Genomic DNA, 23399 nt, shown 5'->3' with positions numbered 1-23399 from the left:
AACCTTTTGAAAGCAGGCGGGTTTGTACGTACAGTTCCTCTGAGGAAATGAATTAGTTAGTCTGCAAACTGTGTGTGTGACAGAGAGATGAATGAGGCAGGATGAGCTTTCCATTAATTATTCTTGAATATTTCTCACACGTCACTGATTTTTATGTGTGAAGAAGAAAGAAGGAAATAAATTACAGACAACAGTCGCACGTCAGGATGAGTTGATCTCGCATTTTTCACACACGTTAATGAGGTGTGTGTGTGTGTGTGTGTGTGTGTTAACAGACACATTGATGATTTATAGTATTCATATATTTTTTACACTTGACCAACTGTGGTGTGTCATGATTGTATTAGAAAATATTGAAATTGTTTTTCTCTGTCTGTGTTCATTTACAGGGAAATAAAAAAATGTAAAGCACAATAACAGTCAGAACCATCATCCAGTGAACAACCTCTTAATTATCACTGATAATAATAAATAATATAATAATAATAATGTTTATTTCTGTGTTGTGCAAAATATTTGGTTCATTCCATAAGACATTGTTGAAAATTATTGCTGCTAACAACCATCTTAATCAGCCATGCTGGCAGCCAGAGTTAGCATTAGCACTACAACTAACACTGTGTCAGCCACTGCCAGTTGCTAACAAACGACATGAACAAATCAAAGACGCTAACTATGCTAACGGTTCTGATCCGTCTGCTAGTCTCTGGTTCTGGTCTCAACAGACTCCTCATCTGAGTCTGGGTCTGACTGAGGCTCCAACATGAGGCTGAGTCTCTGATGTTTCCTCCTCTAACATCTTCATCCTCTCTGCTCTTTCACCTGGACACCTGGAGCCAGCAGGTGGTGGGCGGGGCCAAAGCCTGAGCAGGAAGTCAGAGTAGATGAGCTTCAGACCAGTTTTTATTTGGGAAAACTTGTTAAACTAAATAAGAATCAGTGGATTTTTAACATGTTTAAAACATGTCAGAAAAAAAATTATAGTAAGTATAGTATAATATAAAATAAGTTGAGAGAGAGAAATGAGAGAGGAGCAGCAGTTTCCTGTGTTTTCTGCTTTGTTGACCCTTCCGTCCACACAGACTTCGACAACATCAGCTGACTTTGCTGCTCCCAGTGGAGCCATCAATCTGTCACTTTGTGCGCTCACACGTGAACATTGTCATTTTTAGCAACTGAGTCTCTTGTTTTTAATTTCTTCCCAGAATGAGCTGCATGATTTTCTGCATGTTTCTACCCTTTTAAGGACACAAGCACAAACACACACTCTCGCTCACACACACACACACACACACACACACACACACATGAGTGACCCAGTTTGCTCACAGCACAACAGGACACTGCAAGTTCATGTAATGAAGCTCAGCTACCGTCAAATAGTTTGGGGAAAAGCTGCTCGCCACAAAATATCAGTGATGGACAAGAAACTCTCCTGTCTGACTTCCTGTTACTCAGCTCTCTCCGTTTGCCATTAAAGCGTCCGTTGGGAGTGTGGAATGAAGCCAGAAAAGATGAGTACAAATTGACTTCCTGTGACAAGATTACACACAAAAACATGCACACAGTTGCACAGACACACACACATACCACACATTTACCCGTATACTCAAACTGGAGTAGAAATACAAGCACACAAACAAACACATAAACGTGATTATTGCACATTTTAAGACATGCACACACAGTGACACATGGCAGCTCACAAACTGAAGTGAACTATGGCAGGCAGACCGTGGTTTCAGTGGCTGGACATTAAAAGGTGCATCAGAAGCCAATTTGCATGTTATGGGGGGAGGAAATGGGGGTGAGGGGTGGGGGGGGGGGGGGGGTGGGGGGGGGTGGGGGGCAATAATCAGCATGTTGAATGTGATTGATAGCCTACATTATATGACATATAATATGACAAAGCACAATTTCACACATCTCCATAATTTACATCAGTCTGTCCTGTTTAATTCATGAGCACAGCCGATACATTTGAAAATAGTTTATTTTCCAGTTTAGGAGAAAGTATCAAAGTGTCCTTTTGTATTTATTGTCCAAATCTAATCTAAATCTAATGACTCCTCAGCTTTGCTGTTAACAGCTGCAGAGCTGATTCATGTGTATCAACCTAAGTTTAGCACAACCTAAGTCATAACAGTCCTGGTTGTGCACAGAAACTCAAGTAATTAACTGTAAATCAGTATTAAGCTGCATTTTTTTTTTTCCCATTTTTTGTTCCCCTTGATATTTTTGCATTTTTCACATAGAGGGTGGTAACCATAATGATGCCACCAAAACCATCCAATCACAGGGTTACTTCATGTTTGCACCTCTTTGTCTATTTGTAGTAATAAAAACTGAATATTAAAGTAAAAAATCAACTACATTAAACAAAAAAAAAAAATACTGAGACCACTGAAGTTATGATCATTAATTTATCAACCTGCTCATCCCTGCACACCTTGGACGGTGAAGGAGGAGAAGAGCATGTGACTCTCTTGAGTGTGTGTTCGTCACATGATCTGGAGGCAGAGGAGGTTTCCTGCTGGGACTTTATCTCCCTGCAAACATGTCGCCATTTCTCTGAACGAGGCCCCGGCATCGAATCCTCCTGGGCTTCACCAAAACACACAAACTGGCCAGGCAATTTGTGTGCAAATGCTGGCCTGCCAGCTCTGTGTGTGTATATGTGTGTGTGTGTGTGTGTGTGTGTGTGCATTGAAGCTTGTGTGTACCTGAGGTATTAACTTGTAAAAAGGTGTTCTTGATGGTGGAGGCGGAGGATGTAAACCTCTGTAATCTCGCAGGGCACCAGGGGCAAGGAAGGCTTGTGTGTTTGTGTGTATTTATGCTTGTGCACGCTAAACGTTCACTGGGGAATATGTGAAATTGAGGTCAAGATGTTGAGCCACTGCAGAGGCAGTTTACCGACTGAATACTAAGAGCTGAATTTAACCATCTTCATTTTTAAGCAAGAGCATCTCTTCTTTTGACCGGTTGTGGGATCACGTTGGACAACAGTAGTGTGCTATTTAATCAGAAACTGTCCCATCTCTAGTGATCAGACCGGGACTGGTTTGAATCAGATTACTAGTTTGTGATTAGGATTATGATTTTCATACCATATTGTATATTTTACCTCCACCCTCCCATAGAGGGCAGCAAATACCTTTGGAGTTTACCAGAGGTTTGAGGAAGAAGTGAACATACAAGACAAGGAAGTGACACATAATGAAAACTCAAGAGCACTAATATAACTTGTAAATGAAAGTGTCTTAAAGTGAACACTGAGGAAAGGTTTGTGCTCTGTTTGTCTGGACAAAAGACAACTTTGATTACAACACCACCTTTACATTTTTAAACGTATCCTCCAGAGAAAGATGTTGGTATATATGAGGCAGTTTGTAGTTTCATAGTGTTGGTTCAGAGAATCAGATAAAGATATTCTTCATAAACTCATATTCTCAAGTTTGGAAGTGAAAACCAAAATGTTAAACATGTTGATCAGTTTGTTTAAAACGTAATGAGGTGAACTGGAGCTTCCTTGTCTTTTACATCAACATGTTTCAAGAGTTTTCTATAAAAGTGAATTCACCAACTGGGGCTGTGACTAAACCATCATCCTCTCTAATTGAGACACAGGAGAGCTGGTCTGTTTGCCAAAGAGATTTAGGTGCCTGGTGTTTACACTGATGGGAAATCTGCTCCACACAGGAAGTGATGAATCCAGATTTTACAGTCAAATACAGAACTGGAGCAGCAGCCCAGAGCGGGTGTTACACAGAGTGTTATACCTTTGTCCTTTACACATGCTCCCACACAGCACAGCTCTAGGGATGGAAATGCCAGTGATGAGTCACTTGGTCCATCACTTCATGAAATCTGGTTCAGACATTCATGGTGCCCAGGGGATGAATTCCCCTGAGCCCGGTGACGCCCTGACCTTTTCTTCTCGCGCCACCTTAAGGTTGACAGCTGAGGCTCACAGTCAAATTATCTTGACAACCATCGAAAGGATGACCATGAAATTTGCTCCACACATTCATGGTGCCTGTAGGATACATTCTCATGACTTTGGAAATAGCCTGACATCTACCTGATGGATGTGCACAAGCTCAGAGGATGAACTCTACTGATTTTGCTGATTTTTCCTCTAGCGCCATCATGAGGTTGATGTTTTCACTTTAGAGCGAAAACATCAGTTGGATTGTCATGATGTGGTTCAGCCATTCTTGTTCCCCGTAGGATGAATTATGGTTACTTTGGTGATCCTGACTTTTTATCTAGTGCCACTGTCAGCACAACATCTCCATTTTGTCCACTACTGCTGCATTAGTTTTGCTTTGCTTTCTGTCAAAGAAATAAGTCAGAAACTCAACAAAGCGAATAAAGTTTACTGAGATTGATTGGTGTGTCAGCAAAAGTAGTGCTGACAGTGTGCAGGATTTCATTACTTTATTCTATTCATTTAGACTAAATATTTTAATGTTCAACTGCTTCAAGCAATAAACAAAACAATTCAAAAGAACGATATTTAGAATTCCCCACCTGGATTAGATTCTGTACTGTGATTAGGATTAATCCAGGTTTTAGGAGCTTTTCTGCACCAACGCATTCATTTTAATGTGATATGTGTTGTTTAAGTATAAACCGACAGGGAATCAGCAACTGAGCACACAAGCTGTCTCTCAGGCAAGTGTTACTGTAACAGCAGCTCAGAGGATTAAAGACATACTAATGTGGCTTTTCACTCCCCGTGCCCAGCCTATTCCAGATACTCTACATCATATATTAATCAGTTGTATACAAGAAAAAGAGACTCTTTGAATTAGAAATAATTGAGTCAATTAACTGAGGCTCACAAACCAACAACATCAGTAAGAGTCACTTCAAAGGGACTTCAAAAACTGTCCATCTTCAAAAGAGCAAATTATCAAAGGATTCAGCCTGTGGATTTGTGCGTTCATGGGCGTATGTATGTGTATGTGTGTGTGTGTGTGTGTGTGTGTGTGTGTGTGTGTGTGTGTGTGTGTGTGTGTGTGTCATCGGTCTTGCATTTTTATAATGACTGTTCAAGTCTTTATCCACTATCAGCCTGAGGACCCGCAGGATGTCTTTTCTCTCTGAGGCTCAGAATCTATTTCAGGCCCTTTTTTTGTCTTTTTCATCTCAGTACAGAAATATTTGTGTCACAATGAGCTGTTAACACTGATGGACAGATGCTTTGTTTCAGTGTGAACGCCGACATGTGCATTGTGTTAATGCTTCACCACAGCCAATTCCTGCACATTTAGAAATCCGAACAGACGTCGCTCACACGGATTTTCTCACTGTATTTTTAAACAGTGTGTCATGAAGCTACACTTGTTCCTTTTTTTTAAATGATTGCAAATCATCAGTTCAATGAAACCCAGTGTGAAGAAGGTGACAGCTGCAAAGGACACAAGCCTATCATGCAGCTCCATCTAGTGGTGTTTAGAGAAGTGATTCACAGAGGACAGAGAGAATAGTACATGTTTAATTAACTTTTACTGCGTTTTTCCCCTAAGGAAAGCTTCAATTTTATGCACAACAAAACACTCTTAAAATTAATGATAGACCAAATTAAATTATTTTCAAAAGACCATTTAATAAACACGACGTTGAACAAATGAGGCCTGCAGGAGTTAGGAAAACGAGTGTTTTATTATTATTGTCCTACACGAGTTTCCGTTTCCTTGCAGGAAAGCAACTACGCGATTGGCTAAATCTAAAACGTCCCGCCCCCTCTTCACTTCCTTGTTTTCCCATTGGTTATGAAACCCGACCGTCAGCTAAACCCGGAAAGAAAAACAAACAGGTCGGAGGTCTCTTTCCTCACACATATTACAGCTTTACGGAGCTTCGTCTTCAAATGTAACGCCATGACAAGAAAAGCAACCACTTTTACAACTAAAAAAACACGAAATACACAAGTGGACTTTATTTATTAGGTTCAAACGAGCCGGGGAGCCGTCTTCAGCAGCACTTTAGCTCAAACGTTAGCCGAACAGACTGGATTTGCCTGCGTTTGGTAAGTCCTGCAGATATTTAAACCCGAAAGACAAGTTAACCTGGGACAGAGCTGGAAAGAGTGAAAGTCACAGTCCAGGACAGATGTGTTGTCAGACTGTGGTCTACAGACAAATCTCAATAAATAAAGGATCATTTCCACCGTAGGCACATATACAGGACTTCATTTCACAGCTCAAATATTCCTAAAACAGACTGTAAACAAGGTTAAATGAGGCAAAGATTGCTGCCAAAACAGGAGTTAGATATATTGGTAAATTGCTAAAATAGAAGAGTGTTAAAATGTAACCACAGTCTGGACCCAGTGACTTTATTATCAATAATTTATTGTCTTTATAGTCAATCTTATGTCCTTCAGGTTTGGTGTCCGTTGACCGACTGAAGTGAGGAGCATCATGGCGGTGTCACCCAGCAGTCTGCGTCTGATGGGCTTCCAGCAGCCGCCGGTCCGGCTGCTTAACTCCATGAAGACACCGGCAGACCTGAGACCAGCTGTGAAACAGGATCCAGAAGGTGAGCAGCTGCCAAGGTCAGGCCGCCTCACAGAAAACATTACGTGGTCACTTCCCTCCAACCAGAATTCCCAAACCCAGAGAAATTCAGTTTACAATATGTGGCAAACAAAGCCCTCATATTTGAGAAGGTGGAACCAGTGAGTTTTCTTTTTGAATTTTCACTTTAAAAATTACTGAAGTAATTAATAAATCACCAGAATAACTGATGATTTTCTCTCAGAGCGACTACTAGTTGTAGATTGGCCCTGAGGTTGTACCCCTAAGGAATATAAATTTTTTTAAGGAGGCGTTAATGCAGGATTATAAATCCACCTTTATCACCCAACACCGCTGTTGGACCTCAGTCATGCTCTTGGGACCAGATGGGAGCAAATGTATGCAGACACATTAATGCCTGTGGTTTCGACTGATATGTTCAGTGATCACATTTTGTGTTCACGTCCTCTTGGTCAGAAATCTGTAGTGTGTCCATTTTATAGTTTGTTATATGTGAAACTCTCTGAAAGTGCGTCAGTGTATGACTGTTTTGTAAATGAACTTGTTTTGCCTTCAGAGTCATCGGACGGCTCCTCAGTCCTCACTCTGAGGGAGGTCTCTGTCTGCCTGGTGGACTTCATGAAAACCCCAGGACCGAACGGTCAGATCACCCATCAGATGTCAGAGGAGAGTTACGCCAGCATCGAGGTCGAGTTAAAAGAGGAGGACGAGCAGTGGGACGCAGACAGTGACTCTGAGAATCCACAGCAGATAAACCCAGAGCTGGATCACCACCAAGAGTGGGGCCACATGGACCTCAGAGCAGAGATCAGTTCATATAAAGAAGAAGAGGCGTCTGAGTCTGACGACAGCGACCTCAGCTCTGAGGAAAATAAAGCCACTGAACTTCAGCCAAGTTATCCTGGGGCTGATGGGACACTGTTGGTGTTTCAGCAGAATGGTGGTGGCTCACATGGGACGACGTGGCTCATACGGAAAAACAAACTATCCAAGTTCTTCAAATCAGCCGCGCTGAGTGATGCGAGCAGCGATTCAGAGGCGTGTCAGGAAGAAGCAGGCGGCACGGACACAAAATCTCTATATGGTCAGAAACGCGTCACCACAGCGGAGCAGCATAGCAGCGGAGCAGAGGAAGAGGCTGAAGATGGAGGAGCTTCTCAGTCTGGAGGTAAATGTTTCAATTCTGAAAATCAAAAACTACCTCTTCTAACTGGAAACTACAGGTCAGTGGTTTTAATGTTGTGGCTGATTGGTGAGTCTTCTTTATTTCTTAAGTTGGACTCATTATTGAAAAATAAAATGTGATGTGATGAATATGTTCTTTTTAATATTTCCGCTAATGGTAATTAGTCTACTTATTAACTAATTATTTAATAAATAATTAGTTAACTATTTCATCTGTAAAACGGCAGCCAATTGTGAAAAATACCCAAGTTCCCAGAGCTTATGGTGATGATTTCAAATGACCTGTTGAATTCATTATGGTAGAGTAGAGTATGGTAGAGTTGTAAAAAAATCATGTTTGAAAGGTTGGAACCAGTAAATTTTTGCTTAAAAGTTGCAAAAAATGTTGTTGATTAAATGTCTGGCAATGAACAACAATGAACAACAGCGTCGTCCATCAGCCCAACTACCACCATCCTGAGTCATAATTTGTGGGCCTATTTGTATTTGAGTCAGTTTTTGTTGGTCTCCCTTCCTGCCTGAGGATGGTGCTGTTCACCTGTCTGTTTCTCCCACTGTCCTTATCTCTCATCCCTGGGAAAAAATAAATCCCGGCTCAGTGTTGTTGAAGGCTCTTCAGCAGAACCTGTGATTTTTAGCTGTGTATTTCTCCCTCTTCTCTTTTTTCAAGCTACCACCCCTTCTCCTGTGTCCTTGACAAATGAAAATAGATCAGAGAAGAAGTTGTGGAAAAGTGTGTCTGAACCCCGATCTCACCACTGCGAGCACTGCGGGAAATCCTTTGTGAGGAGGAGCAACTTCGTCAGACACCAGCGGCATCACTGCAGCATGACAACAGGTACACACAGTCAGCCAGAGTCAGAACAGACAGAGCAGGAGACGCACTCGTGCATCAGATGCAGCCTGACGTTTCGCACTAAACCGCACTTGATGCTGCATGCACGCATTCACAAAGAGAACACTGAAAACAGCGAGGGTAGAGAAACGGTTGAAGAGGCTCCACGAAAGAGATGTCACTCCTGCACGCAATGCAATAAGAGCTTCTACTTGTTGCACACCCTCCGGCAGCACCTACTCACCCACACTGGGGAGAAATCTTTCAGCTGCAAGGTGTGTGGAAAGCAGTTTGGGAGAGAAGGAACTCTGAAGGAGCACCAGCTGATCCACACCAATGAGAAACAATTTACATGTGAGAAATGTGGCAAGACCTGCGCCAGAAGGGGGGACCTCAAAACACACATGATCAGTCACTCTGAGGAGAGACCGTACAGCTGCAGCCACTGTGCCAAAAGCTTTAAGCAGCTGGTGAAACTGAAGCAGCACGAGCGCATCCACACGGGGGAGAAACCATACCAGTGCAAGCTGTGCTCGAAGCGCTTTCGACTCAGGGCGTCACTGGTGGCACACCAGTACACCCACACAGGAGAGAAACCTTTCAAATGCACACTGTGCCACAAAGCCTTCAGTGACAGAAACAACTTGAAGAAGCACCAGATAATACACACCGGGGAGAAACCGTACAGCTGCTCATTCTGCGGCAAGGGCTGCCGACTCCTGCAGCATCTCATCATCCACGAGCGTGGCCACACAGGGGAGAAACTGTACACTTGTGACTTGTGTGGGAAAGGGTACTCCCATCTCTCAAGTCTGAAAGCCCACCAGATCAGTCACAAGGAGAAACCGCCACGCTGCTCTCTGTGTGGGCAGGAATTCACGGAGCTGGCGGACCTGACCAATCACGACTGCGAAGAGACGTCAGAGAGACCGCACCGCTGCCCCCAGTGCGGCAAGTGCTTTTCCCAGTCCTCCAACTTGAAGAAACATCAGCTGATTCACTCTGGGGAGAAACCCTTTCACTGTAAAGACTGCGGGAAGCAATTTAACCACAAGAGTAACCTCACTAAACACATGCGCATCCACACAGATGAGAGGCCGTTTGAGTGTGAACACTGTAAGAGGAGCTTCAGGCTCCTGCAGCACCTCACGAACCACCGACTAACACACAACAAGAAAGTCACTTTGGGTCAGAGTTGTTGAAGCTTTTTTTGCATAATCTATGCCAATCTAACTCTATGTAATAAAGCATAGAGTTAGATTGGTAGATTGATACTGCTATATGTCTGTATGGTGAATGAGAAGTTTAGCTTAACATAAAGACTGGAAATGGGCTCACTCCAAAGGTAACAAAATCCACCAATCAGCCAAAAGTTCAAGAACAGCTCATAAAGCCATAAAGTTGTACGTGTTAATCATCATTGTTTTTAGAAGCATCATTAAATTCAGACCAATAGTATCAGATTTTCCATGACAAATCTCTCAGTATCTCTGAAAGTGAACTCTTCAAACTGTTGATTGATGCTTTTTAAGTATATAGTTTCAGACAGTTATACTGCAGTTATTCCGTTAGTGTAAAATAAGGTTTAAATCTGGTTCCTTACTTTGCTGTTGAAGATTTGGAGAATTATTCAGAAGAATTGACTGTAGCCCCAAAGTAGTGCATCCTCTATTATTTCATCTTCATAGTTTCATTAAATGTATGAAACTATTTTTCAGGCATGACACACACATCTCCCAGCAAAAACAGATGTTATGTTAGATTGTTAAACTAATAACCGACTGAAAATAACCTGTTTACTAGGATTCTATCCAGAAATACAGACCATGTTAAACGGCTCCTCAGTAACATTATGTGCCTTTAATTTACATATTTTAGCCAATTCATGTGACGATATGTAGAAAGTCTAACTAATGTCAAGATGTAAAATTACACTTTGTAGGTAACTGATGGGATGAAATAACTAACTTGGAGAAACAAGAAGCAAACACCACAGCTGTGTTCAGACAAAAAACCCTTCTCATATTATTTGACTGTTCCTAGTTTTGAGTGTGACCTAAATAACAAAATAAACTGACAAATATTTTGTCAAAAAGGGGCAGCTTCTCTTTTTTTATTGTTTTAACTCTGACTATGGCTTAATTGTAATAAAAAGTAATGTCCATTAACAAATGATAAGTGAATGATTACTTAATTGCCCATAGAAATGAGCTTCAGGATACATCCACACTACTATGCTCTAGTTTTAAAACAAATCACGTTTGCTATGTTTACTCCTGACCTCCACTCTACTCCAGAGTTACAAATTCTAACCAGTGTCCAGAGGTCCTCACAAGGTTGGTGTGATTATCTGGAAATTACTTGCAGGGACATTTTGTCCCAAACCCACCAGAAAACATAATAACCTCAGAGCTTAGGTTAAAGTTGATATTGGATTAATGTCAAAATTAGATTTGAAATGTAAGAAATAAGACTGAATATCTGTCACACTGTCTTTACATTTCACCTTTGTTTATACTAATATTGACTTAAGCGTGTGTCACTGCTGCTGCCGAGCCACATTTACAACATACAATTTATAAACTCTAGTTTTCAGAGACCTGATAAATGTTAGTATTGATGATAAATGTTTTATTAGATTTATTTTCTTCACAGTTACAGTATTTTTAGTGCATTTATTTAAATGCCTCATATGGAAGTGTTAACAGAAAAAGATCATCTTGATTATACTTAAGACACACATGAAAAAAAAAATGAATTTAGGAAAACATGCCTTGTCATTCTGAGAGTCACATATAGATGTCGACACCAGTCTCATATTTGATTGATAATTACGAAGCTAGAGCCATAAACTCCCACATAAAACCACAACTTGTGAGTTTTACACTTTGGCTTTTGTAAAGATTAAACAAAGTACAACATGTTAATTTCTGAGTTCTGTAGATGTAGAGTTTGTCTGTAAAGCTAAGCTAACTCTGTCCTAAATCGAGCTCAATATTTAACTATGCCCTTATCTTTTACAGTTTAAAAGGATTTCATTTAAAAGAAAAATGTACAAAAACAAAAGTGACTCAAACCAAAATTTCTTTGTTTTTACACTTAGAATTTTGTACGCATTTGAAGACTGTTTAAAGTATTAAAAGTGTTTAAAGTAGGCTACATCTTGTTTCTAGTCTTGGTGCAAAGCATCTCTCTTTTTGTTGTTTTTATGATACCCCCCACCCCAGAGTTAAAACATTATAATGACTAGTAAATAAAGTACACAGCATATTCACACAACAAGACCTTCACCAGTAACTTTGTGAACTGTGTTATTTGAGTCATTATTTTCTTTTGTGTGTCCTTCTCTCATTTGTCATTGCTTGAGTAATTACTGGCTCATAATCATTTTTACTGCTGTTTACCTGGAGAAAACACACTGCATGAAATGCCAGGAAATCCCGTAGCAACTGAACTGAGTGTTTGTGTTCAGTGAGTGTGTGTACTTTGTCACACACAGTATGACAAACAGCCTCCACATTGATCAGCAGCAGAAGTTGCTCAACTCTGATTTGACCTGACAGACGTTTCCAAACGCTGATGAGTCACAGGTTTGTCAGACTGAACCAGGAGGCTTCAAATGTCCCGACAGCAGCATTAGAGACGCATTCAACAACCGGTCTTCATTCAGAGGGAGGAAGACAGAGACAAAGATGGAACGATTCAGTGTGCTCATCTGTCTGAGTATGATTGGTGTGGCTATGGTGAGTCAAATCATCGTAATTTTTAATCCCTTAAAATATTTTATTTATTTCTATTGTATATATATTTTATTTCAGATGATATGAAGTCAGACATAACTTGTTGAAACAATGGAAATGGTTTTATTCACAAAACTATGTTTCTAAATCTGTTTTTTGCAACTTCTTATGAGAATTATTGTCTTTTTTTGGTCATATTAATAATTACCTGCCCTTTTTACCAGCTTTTATTGACAACAGCAACGTTTAATAATTTTTGTAGTTCATCCTAGCATCTTGCAAAACAATGTATATTGAGACTAATAGTGTTTTTCTCTTGCAAACGATAATAACCTAACCTAAAATAAACCAAATAATAATGTAAACATGTGTAACGAATTGTCAGGAGCAGGGACCTGACCCCACTGTAATGCTCAGTGTATAAACCTAAATAATTTACATCTTAATAATAACATTAATCTGAATTTATATCAACACAGTATCATGATGAAATTGGTTATTTCAATTAGTTGGTGTATATTTTTAAAAAGGCGGAGGTATCAAATGCCAATCCAAGATAAATAACGTAATAGTGTAGAATGAAACTTAATGTTTGTGAATAAAGCAGCAAGTTACGCAGCATTTTCAAGCAGTTTATTTTATTTACCCACTTCCTGTCTTTTGTTCCCATTAATTTGAAAAGCATGATAACTTCACAATTTGGTAATAGCTTGATTTATATAAATATATTTATACTCAATAAATAGAACCCACCCAAACTCACATGGACTCAAATTTTTTTTTTAAATGTGCTTTTGCAGCGACCCAACAAGGCCCGAGACAAATACACGTTCACTGATTTTTGTTATCCCTCCTTTGGCTCTTTCCAGGCAGGAGTTGACCCCAGAGGAAATCGTCCGGTGGAGCCCGGCACCAGATCTGAGAAATGTGCCGCACAGAGGGAGTGGCCTTTCTGCACAGACTATGAATGGGTAAACAGCGTCTTTCTTATTTTGTCCTCTGTCTTCTACAAATCAACAAAGATAATGACACAAGGTCATTTGATTTTACCTGAGCTCAAATTTAATTCTTTTTTAATTAGTCTCTAAATGCAGCCCCTCTCTCTCTATCTCCTCCATCAGGGCTTTAAATGCCCGTCAGGCTGCAGGATTCAGGGTCTGATGGATAAATACGACCACAACCTGCTCAAGAAGATCGAGAAGATCCGCAACCTCCTGGAGCAGAACACGGCCAAGCACCGTTCTACCGACCAGGTGTCCAAACAGACCTACGACTACCTGAAGGAGAAACTCACCATTGACAGTGGTTAGTGTGTGTTTGTGTGCTTCATTCTCCAGCATTTTGATGACAGCAGGACGTTGAAATTAAACACTAGAAAAACAGAAGCTTTTCTGTACCATCAAATTGATGATTTATACTGAAATATGTGGTATTTTTTTAAATATTTAAATTTCATTAAGAATTGATGCAGATATATAGCATATTGTATTTGTATTTATGTTTATTTCTTTTCTTGTTATGGCCAAAATTCATGGGTTTACAAGAAACCAAAAGACAACTATCTGCCAGTATTCAGTACAATAATGTATTCGTTCCTGTCTTCCTCCACCAGGTTATGATGACAACTACTACGACCTGGCCCAGAATCTGCGTAAGCGAATCACAGACATGAAAATCAAGATCGACAGACAGCTGAGGATCCTGGCCGCCCTGAAGGATCGCGTCAAAGACCAGGTCATCGAGATGCAGAGAATGGAGGTACATGATGGTGACGAAAGCATACATTTACACATTCACATTACAGTCAAGATTTTGGCAGTGGAAACTGAGAATGGCAGCACTGTCCTTCAAAGACAAAGAGCTATCACTACAGAAGCTTTGAAGTTCAGAAAAAAAGTTTAGTGTTCTACGTTTTCAAGCTGCCTTTTGTAATACTTTAATTTCATAAATGTAGATGCTATCAAATGTGCTCTACTCCCAAAAAAATGTATTTTATCTTGATAGTGTTTGATTGCTAGAAATTAAATGTCTCTGTCTGAATCAAAAAAAATAATAAATCAATTTACCATTTAACACATTTAAATATGTAATTTAGCTTGGTTAGCCTAACCTCTCCAAACTCAGCTAATTAGCTCTAGCAGAGGTTTAACTAGGTTTTTTGTGTCAATCATTATTGGATTTAGTTACAGTCTTACTTAGTTATGTGAAATATACTGAATTTATTCATATTATTGTATTTATTTATATTATTCAATTCTGAACAGGTAACAGTTTAAGAAAAGTCAAAGTCAGTTCAGTTTTAGCTTTAGCTAAAGTTAGCCATTGCTACCCCAGCTAGCTTCCACTTAATGTCGCTCTCTTGGTGTGACTTGGTTTTAGCTCTGGTTTATAGTAAATTATAAATATAATCAATTTAATGTTTAAAAACAAGCATTTTGCCTTTGTAGGGCAGAGCACAACTTTGATCCGTTCACTGTATATACACAGATACTAAGCACTGCTGTGTCCTTTCTGAGGGTGAGCACACCCATTTGCTAAACTGGAAGCATATGTCCAATTCTGTGTCTCCTCTGTCAGGTGGATATCGACATCAAGCTTCGCTCCTGCAAAGGATCCTGCAGTACCTACAACGAGTACGAGGTGGACAGGGAAAGCTACGTGGCATTGGAGAAACAGGTAAGGACCTTACACTGTGGGACCACCACTTCTTATTTAGGGACATTACCAGGAATCAGAGTCCACGTTTAGGTCCTCAGCCGTAGTTCCAGAGCCCAGAAGAAATCCCTGCTTCAAGGGTAATATCTATCTTGCTGAAAAAAAACAGATTGGAATCTGGAATCAGCAGAGTTAAACATTGTTGATCAAACACAAAATTCACAGCTAATACCATCAATACAAAGTGACTACTTTCTAATTTTGGTTGAAGCTCAAGATTCATGCCTTCTTAAGTAGGTGTTTTTTTCCAATTCCACATAATCAAAGTACAGTCCTTCATAACCTGCCATATCGCACTGGTTTACACTTAAGATTGACCCTTCCCTGCCCCTGTCCCTGGATATATATCCCCTTAAGGAGTAAATAATAAATAATAAATAATACCATTCCCCTGTACTTTTAGAAATAAAACAGAAAATACGGTAAAACATTTTTCTTTGAGTGACTTCTTTTATCTGACAAATCTGACAAAAATAAATGTACAAAAATAAATACAGTAGTAGTTTTCTGTGCACCCTTTAAAAATATATGAAGATTATGATTTATGTGTCATTCATAAAAAAATAATGAATATGTTATGTGATATTTTTTTTGTCCATTTCCCAGGTTAACCAGCTGGACTCCCAGGCAGCTCAGAACATCGAGTCTGTGGGGACGCTGTACGTGATGAAGAGCCGGCAGCTGAAGGAAGCGACTGTGGACAGCATCTACAAGTCTGGCCAAAACTCGGCTGAAGTAGCATCACAGCAGAAAGAAGATGTGTTCCCTGAGGTGAGTGATTCGTTCTGACACTTCTCGGACTGTGGACGAACCTGTGAAGAACTCTGCACAGTTACACTTCCAAGTTACCAAATCAATTACCAGTAATGAAATTTACCAAGTGAAGGTCTGACATTGTTTAAAGATAAGCCCATCGCTGTGATGTTTTCATACCTGTTGGATAGCCAATAAAGTGCACACTGCCCCAGTCTTCTTTTGTGTATTACACATTATAGATGTTGATTCCAGTCTGACAGCTGTGAGACTAAACTGTGTATGCTGCAGATGTTTTTTATTTTCTTTGAGATGTTTGGGAAATTAATGATGTGGGAACACGTTCTGTCACATCTGAATGTGTTCATCGAACATCTGCTTTCTACTGTTGAGGGGAGGGAAGAGGGTCATGTAGGTTCTACATGGGGCTCGGAATGATGAGGATATTGCTTCTTTTTATTGCCATAATTAGGAGTAAAACACACATTATGCCATCTTTTCTACTAACTGTGCACATTAGTACTGAAGTTTTTCCTATTTTTCTGTCTCAGGTGAGGACTGTTCAGTTGATCCTGGAGCATGAAGGGTCCAGCTCATCCCCGGCAACCATCTCCAAGGTCCCAGGTACTTCTTACTCTGCAGCTACATCCGCAACATCATCATCAACCTCCTCCATGTCCTCCTCCTCTGGTGCCTCCACCGCCACATCATCAAAATCCATCACAGAGCTCGGAGGACGCGGCGATGGTGATTTGTTTGGTGCAGGGTTTGAAGGCTTCGGCCAGCCCACTACACACCACGTGTCTACCAAAACCATCGCCTGCACCAAGAGCACCAGGAGGACCATTGTCCACACAAAGGACGGCCCAGTGGAAAAGGTGGAGGAAGTGATGGAGGGAGGCCCTGAGTGCCAGGCTTTGACAGAACACACCGGAGGAGGGATGAGCTCCTTCTTCCCCAGCCTTAGCCACACATCTTCCTCCTCCTCCTCCTCCTCCTCCTCCTCCTCCTCTTCTTCATCTGCGACCTCCAAGATGGTCCACACCGGTGGCACCAAGGGAAGCCTCACAGAAGGTTCCAAAACAGGATTCGGGGATCCATTTGGTTCTCATTTTGGGTTCGACCACGGTCCGTTCCACACAGTCAATGCAGAGGATGACATTCCTGATTTCCACGCCCGGAGTAGGATGGGCACGCGTGTCGAGCGACAGGCCGATTATATAGGAAAAGGTACCCAAACATCAGACCAGGAGTAAAATCTGGATGGTCTAGAGTGTCACATTCAGCTAGACAGCATGCTTTAGCATCAGCTAGCTTGCTAGTAAGCCCTATGTACCAAAAGTATGAAGTGAACACAGTATTTGTTATTGTTTGAGTTTAAAGATTCACATTCAGTGGGTGTATTTCACCGTTAAAATAGACAATGCAGACAGATAACTGGAGAATGAGTTCATTTGGACAAATGTTAGCCATTTTAAAAGTGACTGTTTTGACTGGAGTACATTTCAAGTAGCATTTTTTAAAAGTTGTTTTTTGTTTTTTTGCAACCAGGGCCGTAGCCACAATTTTAGAAATACTGAGGTCACAAGGTCATGTTTGCTGACTACAGATGGAAAGGGGCCAGTAGCTAAATCTGGTAGAAAGCATCTCCTCTTTTTTCTTGTTTGAGATGAGTGTTTTTTTTTTTTTTTTGTATGTGTCCCAATTTGCTCCAGCCAAACCCCACCCAACTAAGAAAATGTTGACAAGTCAGCAACGAAATCTCTTGGATTTTGGTTGATTTAAAAAACATAACAATATGTCACATTTGATGTATTTAACCGAGGCAAAGTCTTTTTACTGTTGTTTGCCCTCCAGATTCCCAGAAATAACAACATGACTTCAGTTTCCTCAGTGGTAGCTATGGCCTTGGTTGCAACCTTTTTTTACCTTAGGATCCTGCGCGTTGACAAAAATAGGTTAAAGAAAGTGCTTTCAAATATTAGTCATTTTGTCGGGAAAGTGACGGTTTTACCGCTGCAGTTCATTTCAGCTAGCCGAACCAGAGAAAAAGCCATTCCAAGCTAACTCGCGGTCTGCGGTTTGCCCCTCTCTGTTCGCAGATTGTGTTGAAGCCCACCGGAACCACCTCAAAGGGGAAACGAATGGACTGTTTAAGATCAAACCCGGCGGCACCGATTCCAAGGGGGTAGTAGAGGTTTACTGCCATCAGGAGGGACTAATGGGAGGGTGGTTATTAGTCCAGCAGAGAGAGAGTGGCGCACTTAGCTTCAACCACACCTGGGCTGAATACCGCAATGGGTTTGGTTCGGTTGACGCGCAGGGCAAGGGAGAATTTTGGCTAGGCAATGAGAACCTCCACCTGTTGACTGAGCAGGGTGAGATCATGCTGAAGGTGGAGCTTGAGGATTGGGAGGGAGGCACGGCAAGTGCTGAGTATACAATCAGAGTTGGGTCAGAGGAGGAGGGGTACCCGCTGCATGTGTCCGGGTACACTGGGGACGCTGGTGATGCTCTGGTGATGCCTAATTCTGATATGGCGTCTTACCTGTCACACAACGGTATGAAATTCAGCACCTTCGACAAAGACAACGATAAGTGGGAAGAGAATTGTGCAGAGATGTATGGGGGAGGGTGGTGGTACAACAACTGCCAGTCAGCTAACTTAAATGGGATTTATTACAAGGGCTCATACGACCCAGAGAAAAACACACCATATGAGATTGAAAATGGAATTGTTTGGGTGACGTATAAACCAGCCAATTACAGCCTGAAAACCATTAGGATGTTTATCCGAACAAATATTTTTTAATGGGCCTACAGAGCAGGGGAAAGCAAACTTGTCAAATAGTATACACATACACATTTATACACATTTGGAATCAGTTGTAAAAATATCATATATACACTTATTTATGCATATTTAGAATTGGCTGCAAAATAGACAACAGGCAGAAAAGAACAAGAATGAAATCTGAGCGACACAAACCAGAAGAGGCAATGGCAAGGAGGGCAAATAAATATTTGAGGACAAAAATCAAATGTGGTTTCAGTCTTTGTGGACTATCGATCTGTGGGATCATCAACCTGGGATTTCAAAATCATGTCAAACAGTGTCAGTTTATCTGTATTTGTATTTTCGTCAACTCACTGTGTAAACGGCATTGACCTGTGTGTGTTACGATTACCAAATCAGTGTTCTTGGAAAAAACCTGATGTTCTCCCTTTTTGTTAAACTGTGCTCGATCAATAAAGATTCAATGTTCACTTCAGCTTCAGTGGTTTGTAGCGTTATTTCAGCCAAAATTACAAATCACAAAAATACTAATATAATTTTTTTTCCTTCATTTTGAATTTTGTTTAACAGTAAAATATTGTTGCAAAGTACTAATCCATAGAAAATTAGGAAAATTGTAAAATATGTTGAGACCTGTGACTTTGGAATCAATTATATTTAATGTGCAGTATTCACCCCCTCTTTATTTATTGTTTTACAACATGGAAAAAATAAGTTTAAAATAATTTTAAATAAAAATAGGTTTTAAATAATTCACCAAAATCACCAAACTTGCCTCATTGTGGAAAACTACACATGTAGCATGTCTGTGTCCAGCAGGGCTCAGATACCAAATACATGTTACTTCCTGATGAATAAAGTAGAAAATAGGAGATGTATTACATGTGTTATAAGAGGATTTTTATTTATTCTTAGGTTAATAATGTGGTTCAACCTGATAAATTTACATTCACGGTGACTGAAATCTTCCTGTGAAGAAGTGTCATAAATGAAACTAACTCTCATTAGAACACACGACTGATATTGCAAAAACATTTGTGGTTATTAAGGTAAATTACCAAAAAATATACAATAAATAATAAAAAGAAATCAAAACCAAAGGAAAGATACATTCTGATGAAAGCAATCTTAAAGTGGTTTGTCAGTAATGTTGATGTCAGTAATGATCTTTCTCTTGTACAAACATCAGACCAATGACACAAAATAAACACATGCACACAAATCACATTTTATTTTTGCAATGGCATGTTTAATTTAGAGCTCAGTTGAAGGTGAAGTGACCCTGCTGTTTTTTTCTCTCTCTCTGCAGTGTGTGTGAGGCTGAGGCAGCAGAATAAAGATGACCAACAATCTCTCAGTCACACCTGGACATACAGGAAGCAACAGTGTCGAGCAAAATCAGACATCCCTCTGTGTTCAGATGATGACTGGGTAAGAAACATGCAGATGGACACACAGAAGACTGCGTTTGGCATTTATAATAAGCACATCAGCAGTTATTGATTAGTTTTAATCCTGTTTGCACAGGTTGGGAAAGTAATTTTAGAATATGCCGAGGGGGCATTTTCTGGCTACATTCATATAACAATAACATGAAAAGAAACAATCATCAAGGTGGAGAACATACAATTCATCAAGTGGTGATTCACACATATTCAACAATATCTTCAATCACCCTTGACTTCATTTTAAAGGTCAGTTTGTGTCAAGCACTTTTCCTTGCTTCCTCCCTTGAAAACAGTTAAAGACACATGCAGTTGAGGAAAAGTCTAAAACGTTTAAAAGCTTGCAGCGTGCTTCAATAGCTGGGACCAACCTATAGCACAAGGCAAACATTTCCTACAAAGTTATTGTTGCTGCGATATATCTGCAAACAGACATTGTTTTCCAACTGTTGGTAACACCCTCTCAGATACACTTGTTCACCTTCTGTCCTGCCCCATAGGTTTCTAAATGCCCCTCTGGCTGCAGACTCCAGGGTTTGATCTCACAGATGGAGAGCGAAGTGGAGAGAGAGCTGTGGAAGGTGTGTAAGACGGCAAAGATGTACGAGGATGCAGCTGAGAAGTCCATGACAGTGATGACACACATCTACAAGTCTAACCGCAGAGTCATAGTCAACAGATACAGTAAGACTCACTATGTTTTAGTATTCTGGACAAAATAAAGGCAGAGTTACTAAATTAATGCTGACTAAATGATACCATATTTTGTCTGCAGTGACAGAGCTGAGGTTTGTGGAATATGCAGAAGAATTGTCCAGGAATCTCACCTTGCTACGGAAGCGATCGTCCAGTCTGACACAGCAACTCAAGGAGCTGCGCAGCTACGTGCAGAAACAGATTGAGGACTTGTACAGAACCGAGGTGAGGCATGTTAAGAGGTTAAACTAAACAAAGAAAGTTTCAACTAAATGCATTTTGTCTTCAATCTAAAAAAAGGTTAATCATGATTATTGGGTGGAGAATATTCATATAATTTGTCAAATTCAACTTTCAGCCTGAAAATGGTTTTATTATTATTCCAAATTCAACAGGCCAAACATCAGAAGTTACAGAAGCATTTAAGGAGCCACATCAACTCTTGGCTCTGGTTTACTTCTCTACTGGTTATTCAGTGATGCTAATTCATAGCTTAGCTGGTTCATTGTGGTTCATGTATTTGGTAGTATTTTGTTTTGGGGTTCTTTATTCTTTCAGGTACTTTGCGATGGTTTATGTTTTTGTAGTTAATTATTGTTAATGGTATATTGATCGCCTCATGATCTTGCTTATATTGCCAGGTGGACATTGACATGACGCTGCGAGCCTGCCACGGGTCCTGCCAGTCAGCACTACCATTCACTGTAAATCATCCAAGTTATCAGATGCTTCAAACTGACATGGACCAGAGGACCAAGACTCTCAACCAGCGAAGCAAAGCCACTACACCTCCTAAAGACATCCCCCATGTCACGTTGCAGCCTGTGGATGTAGGGCCAGCACCATCTGCAGAATATAAGACCATCCCAACAGTCCAGAGAGAATTGTTGACTCAGTTTGAGGACATTGAACAGAATCAGTTAGCTCTGGAGGAGCTGCTGGAGGACTCTGTGGATGTGGATATTCTGGAATGATAGGGTTTGACTAAGTGTTCACAGTTTACAAAGGAAGTAAGAGAAGAATGGCACCGTAACTTGTGACAGACATCTCTAATGGTCGTTTATAATGTATGAAACTATCCAGAATTCTCACCTTCTGTTGCATGTTTAAAGTTAGTTTGTCCAGTTTTGCCTAATGAACACCTCACCAGAAACAAGAAACCAATTTTGATAGAAAACAAATTAAAATTATGGTTGCCAAGGGAGCACAACACACATATTTGCATATGGTTTCTTAGGTTGAACATGTTGAGCTCTCACAGCCAGCATACAAAGGGCTGTATGAATCACAGCTATTCACTACCTTCTGCCTTCTTTGTTGTACTGATCACTTACACTGTAAAGTTTTAAAGGTAAAATCTTGTTTTATATTTGAAATGAAAAAATTTGTCTGTCAACCAAGCATAAGCTGCCAGCATTCAGACCAAGTACGCCTCAACCACACCTCAAACTCTGTATTTTCCCGTTTTCACTATGAATATATTTTATATGTTATATTTTTACATATTAACTTTTATTACCTCTGTTCAATAGCCATACACTTTTGAATATTTAGACCACTTGAATATTCAAAACACTCCTCTTTTTCCTGTTATGTATTTCTGTTTCTCCTTTATTTAGGCACCTAGAAATACCTTTCAGCATACTGTGCAGTCATTTCTGGATATCCAACCTACTGTAGGCTTTTCATCTGTCATCATATTGTTATACTCATTGAAAAATTAATAAAAAGCTCAGGCATTTGTGGCACACAGTTTTGCACAATTCTATTCATTTTTTTGTCTCACAATACCATGACCATTATATAACATTTTTATGACTTAGTATACTACAAATTTATTTAACCTCCTATACTGGCATTCTTTAACTTACTATAGTGTGACATTTTTATTATCATTAATATTACTATATTTATGGCTTGCTATTCTATGACATTTTTATGACTTAATATTATTTTTTTATGAATTACCGTACTATGGCATTTTTGTCTTACAATAATATGACATTTTTAGGATTTGCTGACTTACTGTACAACATTCTTTAACTTACCACACTATTTTTTATGTCTTGCGATACTATGACATATTTATGACTTAGTATACTGTGACATGTACTATTAGTTTTTAGTTAATATTACATTTTATGATTTACTATACTATGACATTTTTAACGTACCATGATGTGACATTTTTATGACTTGCTATATTATGTCAAGTATAACTATCTAACTATACTGTGTCATGTTTTGTCTTACTATTACTAGTTACTACTTACCATACTACTTTTTTAATGTCTTGCTATACTATGACATTTTATGACTCAATATGACATTTTTATGAATTACTATACTATTACATTTTTTTAACTTACCATCATAGAACATTTTTATGACTTGCTCCACTATGACATTTTTATAACTTAGTATACTATGAATTTGTTTTACTTACTATACTACGACATCTTTTACAGCTTAATATATGATACCACAGCTAAATACTTTCTTCCTGTGCTATTTATTAGCCTGTCTCCCTTAATTTCCGCTTTTCAGCACATATTTCTGTATATCCAACCCACTTTTACTTCAGTAAGATTATTGTTTGTATATTCATAGACCAGTCAATAAAAATGTGCTGACGGAATTGTTGCACACAATTTTGTACAACTCTGTTACCTGTTGTAACTG

General features: G+C 39.8%; 3 protein-coding genes across 3 annotated transcripts; all 3 read left to right on the top strand.

Moving 5' to 3' along the window:
• The first annotated feature begins 5497 nt into the window (after window positions 1-5497).
• Window positions 5498-11853, top strand: LOC139607185 (zinc finger protein 85-like). Its single transcript, XM_071459875.1, has 4 exons — window positions 5498-6040; window positions 6398-6552; window positions 7108-7719; window positions 8407-11853. The coding sequence occupies exons 2-4, from the start codon at window positions 6435-6437 to the stop codon at window positions 9771-9773; spliced, it is 2097 nt and encodes a 698-aa protein (XP_071315976.1). The 5' UTR covers window positions 5498-6040; window positions 6398-6434; the 3' UTR covers window positions 9774-11853.
• Window positions 11854-12156: 303 nt separating this feature from the next.
• On the top strand, window positions 12157-19051 carry fga (fibrinogen alpha chain). Its single transcript, XM_071459874.1, has 8 exons — window positions 12157-12314; window positions 13181-13282; window positions 13433-13616; window positions 13924-14069; window positions 14889-14987; window positions 15633-15797; window positions 16331-17009; window positions 17882-19051. The coding sequence occupies exons 1-8, from the start codon at window positions 12264-12266 to the stop codon at window positions 18589-18591; spliced, it is 2136 nt and encodes a 711-aa protein (XP_071315975.1). The 5' UTR covers window positions 12157-12263; the 3' UTR covers window positions 18592-19051.
• Window positions 19052-19194: 143 nt separating this feature from the next.
• Window positions 19195-23355, top strand: LOC139607214 (fibrinogen alpha chain). Its single transcript, XM_071459933.1, has 4 exons — window positions 19195-20007; window positions 20522-20705; window positions 20797-20942; window positions 21359-23355. Exons 2-4 carry the CDS (start codon window positions 20570-20572, stop codon window positions 21689-21691), a joined length of 615 nt encoding a protein of 204 aa, XP_071316034.1. The 5' UTR covers window positions 19195-20007; window positions 20522-20569; the 3' UTR covers window positions 21692-23355.
• The last annotated feature ends 44 nt before the right edge of the window (window positions 23356-23399 follow it).

This window comes from Trachinotus anak, unplaced genomic scaffold (assembly GCF_046630095.1).
Source record: "Trachinotus anak isolate AG129_WGS33_773 ecotype Australia unplaced genomic scaffold, CSIRO_AGI_Tana_v1 ptg000023l, whole genome shotgun sequence".
NCBI lineage: Eukaryota > Metazoa > Chordata > Actinopteri > Carangiformes > Carangidae > Trachinotus > Trachinotus anak.
This window is presented reverse-complemented; position numbering and strand designations above follow the sequence as displayed.

What these genes read in the sequence shown, in the direction of transcription:
- LOC139607185 (XM_071459875.1), top strand. Translation starts at nt 6,435, where the DNA reads ATGGCGGTGTCACCCAGCAGTCTGCGTCTGATGGGCTTCCAGCAGCCG. An exon ending in TGTGAAACAGGATCCAGAAG is followed by an intron (nt 6,553 to 7,107) that starts GTGAGCAGCTGC and finishes TTTTGCCTTCAG; the next exon opens with AGTCATCGGACGGCTCCTCA. An exon ending in AGGAGCTTCTCAGTCTGGAG is followed by an intron (nt 7,720 to 8,406) that starts GTAAATGTTTCA and finishes TCTTTTTTCAAG; the next exon opens with CTACCACCCCTTCTCCTGTG.
- fga (XM_071459874.1), top strand. Translation starts at nt 12,264, where the DNA reads ATGGAACGATTCAGTGTGCTCATCTGTCTGAGTATGATTGGTGTGGCT. An exon ending in GTATGATTGGTGTGGCTATG is followed by an intron (nt 12,315 to 13,180) that starts GTGAGTCAAATC and finishes GGCTCTTTCCAG; the next exon opens with GCAGGAGTTGACCCCAGAGG. An exon ending in AAGAAGATGTGTTCCCTGAG is followed by an intron (nt 15,798 to 16,330) that starts GTGAGTGATTCG and finishes TTTCTGTCTCAG; the next exon opens with GTGAGGACTGTTCAGTTGAT.
- LOC139607214 (XM_071459933.1), top strand. Translation starts at nt 20,570, where the DNA reads ATGGAGAGCGAAGTGGAGAGAGAGCTGTGGAAGGTGTGTAAGACGGCA. An exon ending in AGTCATAGTCAACAGATACA is followed by an intron (nt 20,706 to 20,796) that starts GTAAGACTCACT and finishes TTTTGTCTGCAG; the next exon opens with TGACAGAGCTGAGGTTTGTG. An exon ending in AGGACTTGTACAGAACCGAG is followed by an intron (nt 20,943 to 21,358) that starts GTGAGGCATGTT and finishes TTATATTGCCAG; the next exon opens with GTGGACATTGACATGACGCT.